Genomic DNA, 20,189 nt, shown 5'->3' with positions numbered 1-20,189 from the left:
GGGTACCTGTTGTAAATGAATAGTGAAAAAAACTATAAAATTGTGCTAAAAAAAGGACTGGTGATTGAGAATACCTGGTTTAAAAGAAGTGCACTTGGACTGGTGATTGAGAATACCTGGTTTAAAAAAAAGCACTTGGACTGGTGACTGAGAGTACCTAGTTTGAAAAAAGTGCACTTGTCAGTATTCATGGGTGAGTGGAGATGAGGGTCAGTGGACTTCATTGGATTATGTACTAATTGATAGGCACGTAAAGGAGAGAATGTTGGATATGAATGTGCTGAGACAGGCACCTGGTGGATCCTTTATCATTTCTAAGGTGAGGTACGTGAAACTTTGTAGTGGTTCTAAGAAAAGAAGAAATAACATGGATGGGAAGGTGCTAAGACAGAATAAGTGTGTTTGGAAAAGGAGCTTGTGTGCTAAGAATCCAAGAGAGATTGAGTAAAGAGTGGCATGATATAAGAGTGAATGAAACAATGGGTGTGTATGTATGTGCGTATGAAAACAGGGAATTGAGTGGAAGGATGAGGAAGTCAGTTGCTAGTGAAAGAAGAGAGGTAAATGGATGGCACCTCCAGGGAGGGAGTGCAAATGACAGAGAAGTGAACATGACAGAAACAGCAAGAGATCACGAAAAAGGTGTAGGGGCTAAAAAGATGGGAAATGAGAGATGATGTGAAAAAGTTAGGCGAACTTCAGGGAGAATCAGAAAATATTTTTGGTACGTGAATCGTGTTGTGGTAAATAAGGAAAAAAAAGAGGGTTCAGTGAGGGGATTAAAAGAATAAGTGATCGAGTATTACTTTGGACATCTAAATGTGTCATATCATACGCTGGTGAATGTTAGGGACAGGGTGCCATGTGGAGCATGAGTCATGGTGAATAGTTGGGTGAAAAGGAATGAGATGGTGAAAACCTGGCATATGATGAATTGTGGCAAATCAGCTGGAGTGGATGGGATTCCAATCAAGTTTCTCAAAAAATGGGGTGACAGTGCTGTTGATTGGTTAGTCAGGATTTTCGGTGTATGTATGGCTGAGGGCGAGGTGCCTGAGGGCTGGCATAATGCCTGTATGGTGCCATCATATAAAGGCATGGGGGATAAAAAGAATGCTCAAGTTAAAGAGCTATGAATCTGCTAAGTATAACTAGTAAGATTTATGTGACGGGGAGACTGAAAAGGTGGAGACATGCAAAGAACATCAGACTGGTGAGAAGCAATATGGCTTCAGGAATGGTGATAGATGTGTGAACCACGTGTTTGGTTTGAAGATTTTGAGTAAGAAATACTTAAATGACTGGGATTTGTAAATGGCATTTAGGGACCATGGAAGAAGGATTGAAAGAAGCTTTGTGGAATACATTATGAATATAGGTGTGAGAAGAGCATTGCTATATACAGTGAGGAGTTTTTACCTTGAGAGTAAAGCATCTCTACAGCTGGGAAGAGAGGACATCGAGCAATTCTAAGTAAACGTAGGTCTGCATCAAGTGTGTGTGACATCATCATAACTGTCCAACGATTACGGATGAAGCAATGAAGGAAGTAGATACGAGTATCTTGGAGAAAGGGATGGGTCTAAAGCATGCATAGGGTGTGGTGTCTGGGAGGTGAGTATGTTAAAGTGCTATTTATAGATGACACAGCTCTGATGGCAGACTCAAGAAAGTACAGAAGTTGGTGTGTGAATTTGGGAGTGTGTGAATGGAGGAAGTTGTGAGTTAACATGAATAAAAGTAAGGTGGTATGGTTTAACAGGGGGAAGAAACAAGTCTGAATGGGAAAAACATGAAGGTGGAAAGCTTTACATACCTGGGAGTGGACTTGACAGTGGATGGAAGTATGGGAGATGAAATGATTCACATGGTGGTGATATAGTGTGTGTGGGTGTGTGTGGGTGTGTGTTTTGGGGGATTTGAGGTCCTGGGTGCATTGAGGATGTCTAAGTGGTAAGGTCACTGCTGTGAGGGAATATACAGGCATATTTGATGGTACAATCATCCTAATGGTGTTGTATGGGTGCATGGATTGAGCCCTGAATGCAAAAGAAATTATGTGAAGGGAGCTGACTTCATAATATTTGACTTTCTGGGTAATGTACAATGTTGTGGTACAAGCACAGTTTAGCCACATTACCAAGTATATTTTCTTTATTTATTTTATCATTTCAAGTATATAGCTGATTTGAATACAAGACATTTTCACTGTACTGTCAAAAACGATACCTATCTAAAGTTAAAATGAAATCACATGGTTAAATGTAATACTTTTGATTGGATATGGTTGATGGTAGTCAGGAGCAGTAGATAGCAGTAGTAACTAGGAACATTTAGGGAGGAGCATTATGTAGAAACATTAGGCACAAGTAGTACTCAGTAGGAATATTAGGTAGTAGCCCTCTGCCAGTGGCCTGTTAAGGGTAAGGCACTAAAAGATAAGAAGCAGCACTTAAGTCCACTAATTAAGGAGACTATAGTCATGGCCACACCGTGAGGGAGTTCCAGCTGGAACAGGTGTCAGAGATACAGATAGATAGTTGACTATGAAAGGAACTGTGTGGCAGTAACGAGAGGATGATAAACACATCTGTGCAGGATGTGCTGAAATGGTATGAATATGTGGAAATAATGAGCAAAGTGAGGCATGTGTTAGCAGCTAAGGGAATAAGGGGGAGGAGGTCACCAAGAAGATGCAAGAACAGACACAAAAGGCTATGAGTTATCATGGTCTGAACACTCTGGAGGGTGATAAGCAAAGAAGTGGAGCAATGCGGTTTGCAGGTCATGTGTTGTCAATGAGCCGAACCAAGGTACAGGAAGAGGTTTAAGGGCAACCATGGAATGGTCTGTGTGGCTCAGCTGTAGATGGTGGGCTCATGTTTTGGGGCATTATGCATTACAGACTGAGATGATTGTGAGCAAATGAAACTGTTCTTTGTTCCTGGCAGGTAACTTTACAGTGAACAGGTATGAAAAAGTGGAAACAATTCTGAGAAAATGTAGGACATAAATATGGATGAAAAAGAAAAGCCATGACTATGAGCTAACTGATACTGACCAGTATATAAAAGTTTTTAATATGCAACATTTCTTAGAGGAAAGTTACAAAAACTTTACTATGAGCATCTTCAAGATGAGAGAATAATGCATGATCTCTAAAGCCAGTCTGATGGAAAAAAAAAAAAAATAAATAAACTCACAGATATAAAATTCAATAAAAATACATGATTTCAGAAGACCACTGACAAATTACTGTTTGAGACTGAAATACTGGCATGTAGACACTTAAAACTGCTTGTGTCGTTGGACTTGCACTGAATATCAATAATCATCAATCACAACAAGTTGATAAAAATTCAACATAACTTCAAAAGCCAGAGATACAAAACAACTTTTTCATGATGCACTAATATTTTTTTTATCATACTTAATCGCCATCTCCCGCGTTAGCGAGGCAGTGCAAGGAAACAGACGAAAGAAGGGCCCAAAACACCCACATACATAAACGCCCACATATGCACATATACATACCTATACATTTCAACATATACATACATACACAGACATATTTCTTTTTCTTTCTTTCAAACTATTCACCATTTCCCGCATCAGCAAGGTAGCGTTACGAACAGAGGATTGGGCCTCTGAGGGAATATCCTCACCTGGCCCCCTTCTCTGTTCCTCCTTTTGGAGAAAAAAAAAAAAAAAAAAAAAAAAAGACATACATATATATAAACATGTACACATTCATACCTGCTGCCTTCATCCATTCCTGTCGCCACCTTACCATACATGAAATAGAACTCCCAAGCGAGGTAGCCCAAAAAAGAAAGAAAAAAAAAAGGGCCACATTTGTTCACAGTCTATAGCTGTCATATGTAACGCACCGAAACACAGCTCCCCTTCCACTTCCAGGCCCCACAAAACTTTCCATGGTTTAACCCAGATGCTTCACATGCCCTGGTTCAGTCCACTGACAGCATGTCAACCCCGGTATACCACACTGTTCCAATTCACTCTATTCCTTGCACGCCTTTCACCCTCCTGTATGTTCAGGCCCCAATTGCTCAAAATCTTTCACACTCCATCCTCCCATCTCCAATTTGGTCTCCCACTTCTTCTCCCCTCTACCTCTAACACATATATCCTCTTTGTCAATCTTTCCTCACTTATTCTCTCCATGTGACCAAACCATTTCAATACAACCTCTTCTGCTCTCTCACCCACACTCTTTATATTACCACACATCTCTATTACCCTTTCATTACTTACTCGATCAAACCACCTCACACCACATACTGTACTCAGATATTTCATTTCAAACATATCCACCCTCCTCCACACAACCCAATCTATAGCCCACCCTTCGCAACTATATAACACTGTTGGAACCACTATTCCTTCAAATATACCCATTTTTGCTTTCCGAGATAACGTTCTTGCCTTCTACACATTCTTCAACACTCACAGAACCTTCGCACCCTCCCCCATCCTGTGACTCACTTCTGCTTCCATGGTTCCATCTGCCACTAAATCCACTCCCAGATATCTAAAACACTCCACTTCCTCCAGTGGTTCTCCATTCAAACTTACCTTCCAATCAACTTGTCCCTCAACCCTACTAAACCTAATAACCTTGCTCTAATTCACATTTACTCTCAGCTTTCTTCTTCCACACACTTTACCAAACTCAGCCAACAGCTTCTGCAGTTTCTCACCCGAATCAGTCACCAGCACAGTATCATCAGCGAACAACAACTGACTCACCTCCCAAGCCCTTTCAACCATAACAGACTACATACTTGCCCATTTCTCCAAAACTCTTGCATTCACCTCCCTAACCAAACCATTCACTGGGAACCAAACACCTTCGTCTCTTCATACTTCTTTTTTATGTATCTGCTACACCCATGGGTGACATACATTTTTACCCTTTCATATGCAAATATGTTATAAATTTCATGTTATAGGAAGTATATTCGTGTCTTCAGTTTCCACTCATAAGCCTTCATAACTGAAGAGGTTTTGGTAAAGTGCAGCAAGGTTGCACATCATATTTATTGTTTTATTTAGTTAAAAGATGATACTGATATTTACATTTGTATATTAGTTAGTTTCCCCTTTTGGAAAGTTAAAATACTTTCTAAAAGGGAAAACTAACTAATATACAAATGTAAATATCAGTACCATCTTTAAACCAAATAAAACAAGAAACATAATGTGCAACCTTGCTGCACTTTACCAAAACCTCTTCAGTTATGAAAGCTTATGAGTGGAAACAGAAGACACAAATATACTCGTGAAACACTATGTCCTTCCTCTAACATATTAAATTTATATGTGCATATGAAAGGGTAGGAATGTATGTCACCCTTAGGTATAGCAGATACATAAAAAGCATATAGTTATAACGTAAACAAAGCATCCCATGGTGGTCATTAGTAGCCAATAAATGTTGCTGTACAGTCAGAGTGGCACAGTCTATTCAAAACTTTGGACACTTTTAAAGCCCCACTGTCAGCTGTCAAGTAAATTTTACCATGGGGACCCAAGTGCACTGGAGAACATGAAGGTGATGGTGTTGTATTATATTCACCCATTATCTATATCCTTACCAAGCAAGTCATAAAGTTATGACTAAAATTACTAGCCTTTGAAAATCTTGTGCTGTTCAATAAAGTTTTTATGCTTTCCTGCATCCAATTCCAAAATAGCTAAATCATAAATAATGAATTTTTGAGCTTTGTTTTACTTGGAGCCAGAACATCTATGTTTCTTTCCTCAATCATATCACCTATTTTGATTGCATCCACACACAGAAACCCCAGCCTGAGCTTTCAAGGAGGATGAGCACTCCTTGCTTAGCTCCTCTTCCATCTTATAGAAACTGAAAGGGGAGGTTTTCCAGACACCACTCCCACACCCTTTAATCACCTTCTATGACGTGTATGGAATATGGAGGCAAAGTTATTTCCCCCAACCCAACAAGACCAAACTAAGATCATTTTTGAAACTTGTAGACTCACTTAAGATGGTGTCATGTGTGGCCCGCACAAGGCTGGTGGTCCTGGAATTGTGTTGGCGGGGCAACCAGAAGATGGGTGGAGAGGATTCTGTGCGTATAAATTTTCCCAACTTCATCTGATGGGCCTCCCATACCTCGTGCTGGTGGATAAAGTTAATTTTCTAAGGTTAAAAAGATATATTCCACATATATCAAGTCCTGTATTCAAACCATGGTAACTGATCCATGGACAATCTCGAAACACCATGACCAAACTAAATCAAAGCAGTTACATCCAAACCTTGCCAGTCGTTAGCACATTAGATCTTCCTGAACTTTCTTAATTTCATTCTAAACTAAAACATAATCCCAATAGCAAAGAATCATCTTTAATAATTCTTATGGTACCATTTCTCCCCATGTTTACCTAAAACAATTATCCCTTTCTTTACCTCATAAACCAGATCTTGAATATATTCCTAAGCTATCTAAGCTTTTAATCCAACTCCCTATTCCAAAATACAACCTTCCATTTCTCTGTGCTAATTGTTTCCCCATTTCATACTCATACTCTGTCAACACAATTCAGATTGTGTGTGTGTGTGTGTGTGTGCAAATGTAAGCACAAGGTGGATATCTAAAAATGGAAGAAAACTGTGTATAGTATTGTGGCTTTAGGTGAATGAGGATGAATTTCCCCTCAACTTTCTCCTTTTGTATACTCTTCCAAACTCAGAAACCAGCTCTAACTTCTAAGGAAGGTCATGAAGAAGTGGGCCCTTGAATGGAAAGTACTTTCATAGCAACAAGAAGCAGATGATCCTAAGGTTACTTCACCCCCCTCAAAACATCATGAGTCTGAGGTGCTAAAATCTTTTTTGTGTTGGACAACAATGTGGCCATCTACTGCCCGATGAACAAGGTTCCTGCAAATCCAAGACTATCTCCAAGCTAGTGGGAAAGATTCACTCCTTGACTATGTATAACGTCCTTTCTCTCCAAAAAGCTTGCAATATCAGGGCAGATGCACTAGGGTACCTTGAAGGATCTTAACTTCAACAATGTGGATCAACCCTGTATAGCTCTGAGGATTCCTTCTCCATGAGAGACAAGGTACTAGTGTGTCCCCCATTCATCACTTAAACTAATCACCTTTGGATTTATCCTTCTTATCTGACAGCATTTCTCTAAGCCCTCCTTCTTCATGTGACTATGTTCTCATGCTCATGGGATAAACTTCAAAGGACAGAAATAAAGGTTTTGAATATTGTAAAACCTTTTCTCTCCAAAAGAGCACCCTGAGAAGATTTTTTCCAGATCTCTTTGTCCTTCCCTACCTTCCTCCCCTTATTCTTTCTATAAAAAAATCCCTATACCAATTGTGACCACTTTTGGGTTGACTCCCACTACCTGTGGAAAGTAAACTTTTTTGTGGCTGACAACCATGAGGTCTATAACAACTATGTGGCCAGAACAAGTGAGCAGCTGTCATCTAGTTGAAATGAGAGCAACACAAGCCAGTGTTCCCCACCAGGCAGACAGAAGGTTACATCCTAACCTTGATATTCCCAGAAAGATTATCTCATGCTTATGGGAAACCAATTTATAGAGAGAAAGGTTTTTCAAAATCCATAACTTACATGTCTATTACAAACATGCTTTGGCCCACTTTACTAAGGTAACACTTGGGACCAATGCTCATAAAAAAAGAACTGTTTAGCCCCTACTATTTGTAATATTAGGATCTGATAAAACAGACATGGTGAATTTCTAGCCCCCCCCACTGCCCCTGCCCCCCTTAGCTACCATCTATGATACAAATGAGATATGTGGGTACAGTACAAATCTTTCTATTTTAACCTAAGGGATATCAACACAAGATCAGAACAGACATTTCATCTATAATGATGCTTTGCACCAGATTCAATAAGCTTCCTAACTCTGCCTACTGCAGAAGATTCATTCATTAACTAACCTATATTTTCATGATTATGGACCAATTCCAAAGTATTCTGTATACTTGGTATTCTCCTTTGCATCACTGCCCACAAAACTGGTTGGAGTGCTCAACAAATCTGCTACATCTGAACCAAAATCAATTGATATTGTTTTACCATTATATAATCCTCTTTTCTTTGAAAAGGCTCCAACAACTTCAAGGATGCACTCTTTCCAGGAGCAAGGAAAGGAAGGATAGCTCTAGAGAAAAGTTCTTTAACAAGACTGTACTCCTTTCTGTCAATGAATGATGATACAACTTTGTTGAAGGTGACTTTTCACTTGCGGCATAACCACAAGCAGGCTAAGTCCAATAACACCAATCAATTGATATATAGGTATACTAACAGCAAATACAAGAATCAGTTTCCTCCAAGGCATTTTAAACTGCCAAGGTTACAACACGTATACAAGACTGACACCAGCATCAAAAGCCCACAACAGGATGCCCTCTCCTTGGAACTTCAGTTGCAGAAAAAGGTGTGTGGTTGAGGACAGTCCCTGAAACCAGTGTAAGGTGTAAATCATGATGGAATTGGATGAAAAATTTAGTATTTATTAATAACGCTATTAAAAGAAACTCTTTATCAAAACCCATCTCAGTTTTTAGCTCAATACCATAAAGCTTTACATAGTTAATTAACTATGAAGGTGGCTAAGAATCCTTTTTCATTTTAGCCAAACAACAGCATATGTCACCATCTTTTAATAAACTTATAACCTAACCCCTTCCTTAAATAACAATAATAAATACCTCCTTTACTCGAGCCATCTTGATGGTTAATCTTCGAATCTGTGCCTGCCTCTCCTTCCTCTGATTGAAAAGTTCCAGGCGTTCACGTCGCAATTCCTCTTTTTCTGCTCGGCCTTTTTCCTCCAGTTTTCTCTCTATTGCAGCACGCTGTTCTTCCTGGAGATTAATAGCACAGTAAGCAAAGGTCAAACTATATAACCCTAAAGAAATCAAAAAGAGAAAGATGAAAAAATCTAAAAATCTAATAAAAAGTATAGAGAAAAGATACATGGAATAGTTTAGAAAGATACATAAGAAAATATGATGAGAAAGAAATTACCTTATCTTTTTGCTTTGCTTCATCATTTTTGAATCGCTTTAGAGTACCAAGCAATGCTCCAAACATACGGCGGTTTCTGGAAAAAAGGATGTATATAAATTCAAATGTGGCAGGGATAAAAGGACATAAAAGTCTTGGAGTGTTCAAAGAGAATAATTCGAACATTCTTTTAGATATCAAAGGAGTAATGAACTGCAATGCAATATTTCCATAAATGTGTACTTTCAAAATGGAAAAAAGGAAAAAGAAAAAAAAAATATTTACTCAAGATATGTAATGGAGTGTCAATATCTTCAGCTCTGTCAGTGGCACATTTTTTGAATAAGTATATGTACACACAACAGATAGAGACAGTGTGAACGAATGTGGCCTTTTTGCCTGTTTTCCTGGCCCTACCTCGCTGACACGGGGTAGTGATGCTGTTTCCCGTGGGAGAGGGTGGCACTAGGGTTTAGTGATGGGTGATTTAAATGTGAAGGTAAGGAATGTGGCTGTGTATGTATACATGTGTGTAAATGAGAGGATGGGTCTTTCTTCGTCTGTTTCTTAGCACTTCCAAAAGAAGGAACAGAGAATTGGGCCAGGTGAGGGTATTCCCTCAAGGCCCAGTCCTCTGTTCTTAACGCTACCTCGCTAATGCGGGAAATGGCGAATAGTTTGAAAAAAAAAAAAAAATAATAATAATAATCATTATCCCTCGGGATAGGGGAGAAAGAATAAGTCCCACGTATTCCTAGCATGTCATAGAAGGGCAACTCTTTGTATTTAAATTTCTAAAAAGGAAAACAGAAGAAGGAGTCAAGCAGGGAGAGCTCATCCTCCTTGAAGGCTCAGATTGAGGTGTCTGAATATGTGTGGATAACCAAGAAGAGAGAGTAAAGTCAGGGATTGGTGAGAGGACAAGAGCTAAGGAAGGAGCAACAACACTCCTAAGCAGGAGTTGTGGGAGTATGTGATAGTGTGTAAGAAAGTAAATTCTAGACTGATGTGGGTAAAAATGAAAGTAGATGGAGAGAGATGGGTGATTTTTGGTGCTTATGCACCTGCTCATGAGAAGAAAGATCATAAGAGGCAAGTGTTTTGCAAGCAGCTTTGATGCACGAGAACAGGTTTAGTGATGGGTGATTTAAATGAGAAGGTAAGGAATGTGGCATTTAAGGGTATAATTGGTGTACATGGGGTGTTCAGTGTTGTAAACACGAATGGTGAAGAGCTTGTGGAGTTGTGTGCTGAAACAAGACTGGTGATTGGGAATACCTGGATTAAAAACAAACAGAGATATATATATAAGTATACATATGTGAGTAGGAGAAATGGTCAAAAGGCATTACTGGATTATGTGTTAATTGACAGGCAGGTAAAAGAGAGACTTCTGGATGTTAATGTACTGAGAGGGGCAGCTGTAGGGATGTCTTATCACTATCTAGTGGGGGTGAAGGTGAAGATTTGTAGAGGTTTTTCAAAAAAGAAGAGAGAATGTTGAGGAGAAGAGGTGGTGAGAGTAAGTGAACTTGGAAAGGAGTCTTGTGTGAGGAAGTTTCATGAGAGATTGAGTGTAGAATGACAAAAGGTGAGAGCAAATGACATGGGGAAAGTGGGTGAGGAATGGGATGCATCTAGGGAAGCAGTGATGGCTTGCGCAAAAGATGCTTGTTGCGCAAGAAAGGTGGAAAGCAGACAGATTAGCAAGGGTAGTGAGTGGTGGGATGAAGAAGTAAGGTTGTTAGTGAAAGACAAAAGAGAGATGTTTTGGAAGATACTTGCATGGAAATAATGCAAATGACTTGGAGACGTATAAAAGAAAGCAGCAGGAGGTCAAGGGATAGGTGCAAGAGCGGAAAAAGAGAACAAATGAGAGTTGGGGTGAGAAAGTATCGATAGATTTTAGGGAAAATAAAGATGTTTTGGAAGGGGTAAATAACATACATAAGACAAGAGAACAAATGGGACATCAGTGAAGGGAGCAAGTGGGGAGGTGATAACAGATAGTGATGAAGTAAGTATTTTGAAGGTTGTTGAATGTTTGATGATAGAGTGGCAGATATAGGGTGCTTTGGTCGGGGTGGTGTGTAAAGTGTGAGGGGTCAGGGAGAATGGTTTGGTGAAGAGAAGAGGTAGTGAAAGCTTTGTGGAAGATGAAATCTGGCAAGGTGGTGGGTTTGGATGGTACTGCAGTGGAATTTATTAGAAAAGGGAGTGGCTGTGTTGTTCACTAGTTGGTAAGGATATTCAATGTATGTATGGACCATGGCGAAATGCCTGAGGATTGGCGGAATGCATGCATAGTGCCATTGTACAAAAGCAAAGGGGGATAAAGGTGAGTGTTCAAACTACAGAGGGATGTGAGAAATACTTATGAAAACAGATGGATTTGTATGTAGCATTTATGGATCTGGAGAAGGCATATGATGGGATTGATAGAGGTGCTTTGTGGAAGGTTTTAAGGGTATATGGTGTGGTAGGTAAGTTGCTAGAAGCAGTGGAAAGTTTTTACCAAGGATGTAAGGCATGTGTATGAGTAGGAAGAGAAGAGAGTGATTGGTTCCCAGTGAATGTCGGTTTGCAGTAAGGTTGTGTGATGTCCCCATGGTTGTTTAATTTGTTTATGGATGGGGTGGTTAGGGAGGTAAATGCAATAGTTTTGGAGAGAGGGGTGAGTATGCGGTCTGTTGTGGAGGAGAGGGCCTGGGAAGTGAGCCAGTTGTTGTTCGCCAATGATACAGTTCTAGTGGCTGATTCGTGTGAGAAACTGCAGAGGTTGATGACTGTGTTTGGAAAAGTATTGGAAAGAAGAAAGTTGAGAGCAAATGTAAATAAAAGCAAGGTTATTAGGTTTAGTAGCATTGAGAGACAAGTTAATTGGGATGTGAGTTTGAATAGGGAAACATTGAAGGAAGTGAACTGCTGTAGATATCTGGAAGTGGACTTAGCAGCAGATGGAACCATGGAAGCGGAAGTGAGTCATAGGGTGGGGGAGGGGGCGAAAGTTCTGGGAGTGATGAAGAATGTGTGAAACAAGAGAATGTTATCTTGGAGAGCAAAAACAAGCATGTTTGAAGGAATAGTAGTTCCAACAATGTTATATGGTTGCAAGACAAGGGCTATAGATTGGGATGTATGGAGGAGACTGGAATGTGTTGGAAATGAAATGTTTGAGGACAATATGTGGTGTGAGGTGGTTTGATTGAGTAAGTAATGCAAAGGTAAGAGAGATGTGTGGAAAAAAAAGTGTGGTTGAGAGAGCAAACAGGGTGTGTTGAAATGGTATGGACATTTTGAGAGAATGAGTGAGGAAAGATTGACAAAGAGGATGTGTGTGTCAGAGGTGAAGGGAACAAGAAGTGGGGGATCAAATTGGAGGTGGAAGGATGAAGTGAAAAAGATTTTGAGTGATCAGGGCCTGAACATATAGGAGGGTAAGAGGCATGCAAGGAATAGAGAGAATTGGAACGATGTGGTATAACAGGGTTGACGTGTTGTCAGTGGACTGAACCAGGGCATGCAAAGTGTCTGAGGTAAACCATGGAAAGGTTTGTGGGGCCCGGATGAAGATAGGGAGCTGTGGTATCGGTGCATTACCCATGACAGCTAGAGACTGAATGTGAACAAATGTGGCCTTTTTTGTCTGTTTTCCTGGCGCTACCTCACTGAAGCAGGAGATAGCATTGCTGTTTTCCTGTGGGGCATGGTAGTGACAGGAATGGACGAAGGCAAGCAAGTATGAATATATACATGTGCATTTATGTATATGTCTGCACATGTGTATGTATATGTGCATATGAGTGGATGGGCCTTTCTTCACGTTTCCTGGCACTATCTTGCTGATGCAGGAAACAGCAATTATGTAAAAAATAAATAATAATATAAATATTTTTATCTATTTATTATACTTTGTCGCTGTCTCCCGCATTAGCGAGGCGCAAGGAAACAGATGAAAGAATGGCCCAACCCACCCGCATATACATGTACATACATAAATGCCCACACATGCACATAGACACACTTATACATTTCAACGTATACATCCATAAACATACACAGACATATACATATATACACATGTACATATTCATACTTGCTGCCTTCATCCATTCCCGTCACAAATGAAACAGCACCCCTTACCCCAACGCACAAGTGAGCTAGCGCTAGGAAAAGACAACAAAGGCCACATTCGTTCATACTCAGTCTCTAGGTGTCATGTATAATGCATCGAAACCACAGCTCCCTTTCCACACCCAGGCCCCACAAATCTTCCAATGGTTTACCCCAGATGCTTCACATGCCTTGGTTCAATCCATTGACAGCACGTCGACCCCGGTATACCACATCGTTCCAATTCGCTCTATTCCTTGCACACCTTTCACCCTCCTGTATGTTCAGGCCCCAATTGCTCAAAATCTTTTTCACTCCCTCCTTCCACCATCAATTTGGTCTCCCACTTCTCCTCATTCCCTCCACCTCCAACATATATATCCTCTGTGTCAATCTTTCCTCACTCATTCTCTCCATGGGACCAAACCATTTCAACACACCCTCTTCTGCTCTCTCACCCACACTCTTTTATTACCACACATCTCTCTTACCCTTTCATTACTTACTCCAACAAACCACCTCACATCACATATTGTCCTCAAACACCTCATTTCCAACACATCCACCCTCCTCTGCACAACCCTATAAATAGCCCATGCCTCACAACCATATAATATTGTTGGAACCACTATTCCTTCAAACACCCATTTTTGCTCTACGAGATAACGTACTCGCCTTCCACACATTCTCCAATGCTCCCAGACCCTTTGCACCCTCCCCCACCCTGTGGCCCACTTCTACTTCCATGGTTCCATCTGCTGCTAAATCCACTACCAGATATCTAAAACACTTCACTTCCTCCAGTTTTTCTCCATTCAAACTTGTCCCTCAACCCTACTGAACAAAATAAACTTACTCTTATTCACATTTACTCTCATCTTTCTTCTTTCACACTCTTTACCAAACTCAGTCACCAGCTTCTACAGTTTCTCACCCGAATCAGCCACCAGCGCTGTATCATCAGCGAACAACAACTGACTCACTTCCCAAGCCCTCTCATCCACAACAGACTGCATACTTGCCCCTCTCTCCAAAACTCATGCACTCACCTCCCTAACAACCCCATCCATAAACAAATTAAACAACCATGAAGACATTACGCATCTGCAGCTGCAAACCGGCATTCACTGGGAACCAGCACCCCTTCCGCAAACCATATTCACTGGAAACCACTCACTTTCCTCTCTTCCTACTCGTACACATGCCTTACATCCTTGATAAAAACTGTTCACTTCTTCTAGCCACTTACCTCCCACACCATATACTCTTAATACCTTCCACAGAGCATATCTATCAACTCTATTATATGCCTTCTCCAGATCCATAAATGCTACGTACAAATCTATCTGTTTTTCTGAGTATTTCTCACATACATTCTTCAAAGCAAACACCTGATCCATGCATCCTCTACCACTTCTGAAACCACACTGCTCTTCACTAATCTGATGCTCTGTACATGCCTTCACCCTCTCAATCAATACAATTCTGTACAATTTCCCAGGAGTACTCAATAAACTTATACCTATGTAATTTGAACACTCACCTTTATCCCCTTTGCCTTTGTACAATGGCACTATGCATGCATTCTGCCAATCCTCAGGCACTTCACCATGAACCATACATACACTGATTATCCTCACCAACCAGTCAACAACAAAGCCTCCACTTTTTTTTAAATAAATTCCAATGCAATACCATCCAAACCCAACACCTTCCCAGCTTTCATCTTTTGCAAAGCTTTCACTACTACTGTTTACCAAATCATTCTCCCTGACCCTCTCACTTTGCACACTACCTCAACCAAATACCCTACATCTGGCATTCTATCATCTAACACATTCAACAAACCTTCAAAATACTCACTCCATCTCCTTCTCGCTTCACCACAACTTATCACCTCCCTATTAGCCCCCTTCTTCGATGTTCCCATTTGTTCTCTTGTCTTACGAACTTTATTTACTGCCTTCCAAAATGTCTTGTTATTCTCCCTAAAATTTAACGATACTCTCTCACCCCAACTCTCATTTGTCCTTTTTTCACCTCTTGCACCTTTCTCTTGACCTCCTGCCACTTTCTTTTATACATCTCCCAGTCATTTGAACAGCTTCCCTGCAAAACTCATCCAAATGCCTTTCTCTTCTCTTTCATTAACAATCTCATTTTTTCATCCCAACACTCACTACCCTTTCTAATCTGCCCACCTCCCACCTCCCTCATGCCAAAAGCATCTTTTGCGCAAGCCATCACTGCTTTCCTACATACATCCCATTCCTCCCCCACTCCCCTTACGTCATTTGCTCTCGTCTTTTTCCATTCTGCTCTCAATCTCTCCAGGTACTTCCTCACACAAGTCTCCTTTCCAAGCTCACTCACTCTCACCACTCTCTTCATCCTAACACTCTCCTCTTTCCAAAAACCTCTACAAATCTTCACCTTTGCCTCCACAAGACAATGATCAGACATCCCTCCAGTTGCATCTCTCAGCACATTAACATACAAAAGTCTCTCTTTCACGCACCTATCAAATAACATGTAATCCAATAACGCTCTCTGGCCATCCCTCCTACTTACGTAAGTATACTTATGTACATCTCTCTTTTTAAACCAGGCATTCCCAATCACCAGTCCTTTTTCAGCATACAAATTTACAAGCTCTTCACCATTTCCATTTACAACACTGAACACCCAATGTACACCAACTATACCCTCAACTGCCACATTACTCACCTTTGCATTCAAATCACCTATCACTATAACCCGGTCTCATGCATCAAAACTGCTAACACACTCACTCAGCTGCTCCCAAAACACTTGCCTCTCATGATCTTTCCTCTCATGACCAGGTGCATAGGTACCAATAACCACCCATCTCTCTCCATCCACTTTCAGTTTTACCCATATCAATCTAGAGTTTACTTTCTTACACTCTTATCACATACTCCTACAATTCCTTTCCAATTCCAATTCCAATTCATTTTTGGTTAATCTTTAGAACAAAGAATCCATACTTGTAAGCCCTGTTACTCTAGATCAGAAAGCATTAGTTAGGGTCCTGACAAAATATCTGGATAAGAAGGAATTACAGACATAAGTGATTCAGGTTTGAAAGGATTCCCTACATTAGAAGGAACACATGAAATCATGACTCACTCCCACCAAAAATTGCAATTCTAAATTGGATATCCGTAGAAGCAATAAATGCAATTCTAACTTGGGACAGTAGAAACAATATATGCAAAGTCTTTCCACTTCACAGGTTCAAGAAAAGTGTGATGTGATAAACTCCCACTCTGGTTTAGTTAAATTTCTCATCAAACTTAAAATTCTTTAAAACAAGTGTGATGTGATAAGCTCCCACTCTGGTTTAGTTAAATTTCTCATCAAACTTAAAATTCTTTAAAACAATCTATTTCCGTACATTCTTCAGCCTTAAAAGTATATATAAATCTGAAGTCTTCCAGGACTGACCTGTCTCGAGAAGCCCTATCCTTTGTCAACTCTGCGGCAGCTTCAGTTCGAGACTTGGTGTCCGCCTGGGGTCGAGCAACAGAAGAGGCCAGAGATGGCTAATGGAAATAAAAAAAAAATTCCTATTAGCTCAATACATGACAGTTTTTACCTCTACATTGTTTAGACTTGTAGAAAATGCCATTATTTTTCAACTACAGAAAGTCACAATACTGGAGAATTAATCAAATGAAAAGTAACATGTCTATCACAGAATTTGGGCACCCTGCCCTTCTTTCATTTACCAATCTCCACGACTAGGGCTCAGGATGACTATCTATATCTCTGACACCCCGTTCCCTCCAGAAACTCCCATCATGGGGGTGTCCATAACAAAAGTCTCCACTTCTCTCTGTCCTGACATGCTTCCCTTGAATACATCATTCTACACATTCTTCCACCATGTCTCTCCATCCAGTACTCTTCCAGTCCATTTCCCCATTTAATGCGTGGTCTTCCTCTCACACAAACCCCTTTAATTGTACAAGCATACACTCCTTGTAAATTCCGTCTTGCATTCATTCCACTTGCCGAAACCACCTCAAAGTATTATATTTCACCCACCCTACAACTCGACAATTCATTCCCTTTGCATTTGCTGCCACATCAAATCCCTTAAACACCCAATCATTTCTTTCCAATCCATCTAGTCATACAACATTCTCCTCTCAAACAGCTCATTTTCACAGTCTAGATTCTTGACTGTTCTGAAAAATTTATTCTAGTAAAAAGGTATGTGTATATAATGCTAAGCAATGCCAAAGTAAACTCCACAAAAAATGAGATACAAAAAGCTAGACTAGAACTAAACAATCAGAATGATTAAATCTCCCACAAAACCACTTAAGAAAAAGAATTACATGTAGAGTATCTGGCAATGAAAAATTTTGAGACTAAGAGGCTTATGTAAAGTGGATATCATCATCATGTAAAGTGGATGCTGTTATGAAAACATATATGTAGGTAGATAGTATTTGGTAGGCAACCAACAACCAGGGAAGTTTATTACCAGTACTATCCACCTGGATATCAGGAGTGTTAGTGACATGTGTTAGTGAGCCAGCTCTTCAATGGATGACAAGTTGCATTCCTCTGACCCAAGTAGCTGTCTATTCTTTCTACCTCACGAACATGTAGACTACAGGCATTTTCTCCACAAACATACAATCTCCCCTTGTCATATGTAACACATGACAACATTTAACTCATGCAGCTCATTCTTTGCACCTAGATTTTCCTACAGTGAGCACTACGTGCTAGCCCTGCTTTTTGACAATATGGGAGGAGCAGTAGACAGTAGCAGTAGGTAGGAACATTTGGGCAGGAGCATTAGGTAGCAGTGATAGGTATGTGCATTAGACAGAACAGTCATAAGGAACATTAGGTAGGAACCTCTGCAAACACTGTGCTAGACTTGCCCTCGGATAGTGGCTTGTTAAGTGTGAGGCACTAAAGGATAAGAGGCGGCACTGGGGAGTTCTTTAGTTATGGAGACTGTTGTCATGGCCACCCCTTTAAGGGAGTTCTAGGCATCAGAGATCAGACAGATATGGATAGCATTTGACAACACAGAGTATTTGTGTCCTTTAAGTGGTGTTAGTATTTTCTGCAAATACCTATAATCATTAATTTAAACAATATAAGAACAAGTTTGGTAAAGTGTGTGAAAGAAGAAAGTTAAGAGTAAATGTGAATAAGAGCAAGGTTATTAGGTACAGTAGGGTTGAGGGTCAAGTCAATTGGGAGGTAAGTTTGAATGGAGAAAAACTAGAGGAAGTACAGTGTTTTATATATCTGGGAGTGGATCTGGCAGCGGATGGAACCATGGAAGCAGAAATGAATCATAGGGTGGGGGAGGGGGCGAAAATCCTGAGAGCCTTGAAGAATGTTTGGAAGTCGAGAAAATTATCTCAGAAAGCAAAAATGGGTATGTTTGAAGGAATAGTGGTTCCAACAATGTTGTATGGTTGCGAGGCATAGGCTATGGATAGAGTTGTGCGCAGGAGGGTGGATGTGCTGGAAATGAGATGTTTGAGGACAATATGTGGTGTGAGGTGGTTTGATCGAGTAAGTAATGTAAGGGTAAGAGGGATGTGTGGAAATAAAAAGAGCGTGGTTGAGAGAGCAGAAGAGGGTGTTTTGAAATAGTTTGGGCACATGGAGAGAATGAGTGAGGAAAGATTGAAAAAAAGGATATATGTCAGAGGTGGAGGGAACGAGGAGAAGTGGGAGACCAAATTGGAGGTGGAAAGATGGAGTGAAAAAGATTTTGAGTGATCGGGGTCTGAACATGCAGGAGGGTGAAAGGCGGGCAAGGAATAGAGTGAATTGGATCGATGTGGTCTACTGGGGTCGACGTGCTGTCAATGGATTGAATCAGGGCATGTAAAGCGTCTGGGGTAAACCATGGAAAGTTCTGTGGGGCCTGAATGTGGAAAGGGAGTTGTGGTTTCGGGCATTATTGCATGACAGCTGGAGACAGTGTGAACGAATGGGGCCTTTGTTGTCTTTTCCTAGCGCTACCTCGCACACATGAGGGGGGAGGGGGATATCATTCCATGTGTGGCAAGGAGGCGATGGGAATAATTAAAGGCAGACAGTATGAATTATGTACATGTGTATATATGTATATGTCTGTGTGTGTATATATATGTGTACATTGAGATGTATAGGTATGTATATTTGAGTGTGTGGATGTGTATGTATATACACGTGTATGGGGGTGGGTTGGGCCATTTCTTTCGTCTGTTTCCTTGCGGTACCTCGCAAACGCAGGAGACAGCGACAAAGCAAAATAAATAAATAAATAAATAAATAAGAACAAGCTGAAGAAAACAGAGAAGAATACAAGAAAATTGCAATTCATCATATCATTCATCAAGTATAAGATGAATGAAAAGAATATAATTACTCTGCAACCAAGTATTTGTGTGGTTTGTAGCATTTCCATCTGGGCAACGCAATTTAAAAAAATTTCTGAACATGAACTCACTAATTTATGAGTTACATAAAAACTTACTGAAAAGAGTATTCATTTATATATTTATTATAATTTGTTGCTGTCTCCCACGTTAGCGAGGTAGTGCAAGGAAACAGACGAAAGGATGGCCCAACCCACCCACATACACATGTATATACATACACGTCCACGCACGCATATATACTACCTATAGACCTCAACGTATACATATATATATATACACACAGACATATACATATATACACATGGACATAATTCATACTGTCTGCCCTTATTCATTCCTGTCACCACCCCGCCACACATGAAATGACAACCCCCTCCCCCGTATGTGCGCAAGGTAGCACTAGGAAAAGACAACAAAGGCCACATTTGTTCACGCTCAGTCTCTCGCTGTCATGTATAATGCATCGAAACCACAGCTCCCTTTCCACACCTAGGCCCCACAAAACTTTCCATGGTTTACCCCAGACGCTTCACATGCCCTGGTTTAATCCATTGACAGCACGTCGACCCCAGTATACCACATTGTTCC

General features: G+C 40.5%; 1 protein-coding gene across 1 annotated transcript in view; it reads right to left on the bottom strand.

Annotated features, from left to right (window-relative positions):
- The window catches only part of LOC139756766 (uncharacterized), a 64,678-nt gene that overhangs the window by 8,808 nt on the left and 35,681 nt on the right, over positions 1-20,189 (bottom strand). The window contains exons 4-7 of the mRNA XM_071676534.1: positions 16,639-16,736; positions 9,079-9,154; positions 8,760-8,915; positions 6,030-6,168 (exon numbers count right to left, since the gene is read on the bottom strand). Coding sequence (XP_071532635.1) covers positions 6,030-6,168; positions 8,760-8,915; positions 9,079-9,154; positions 16,639-16,736 — 469 coding nt within the window. The remainder of the gene's footprint in view (positions 1-6,029; positions 6,169-8,759; positions 8,916-9,078; positions 9,155-16,638; positions 16,737-20,189) is intronic.

The sequence above is a fragment of the Panulirus ornatus genome, chromosome 23 (genome assembly GCF_036320965.1).
Source record: "Panulirus ornatus isolate Po-2019 chromosome 23, ASM3632096v1, whole genome shotgun sequence".
In the NCBI taxonomy this organism is placed as follows: domain Eukaryota; kingdom Metazoa; phylum Arthropoda; class Malacostraca; order Decapoda; family Palinuridae; genus Panulirus; species Panulirus ornatus.
Note: the sequence above shows the minus strand (reverse complement) of the source record. Positions and strands in the feature narration are given on the sequence as shown.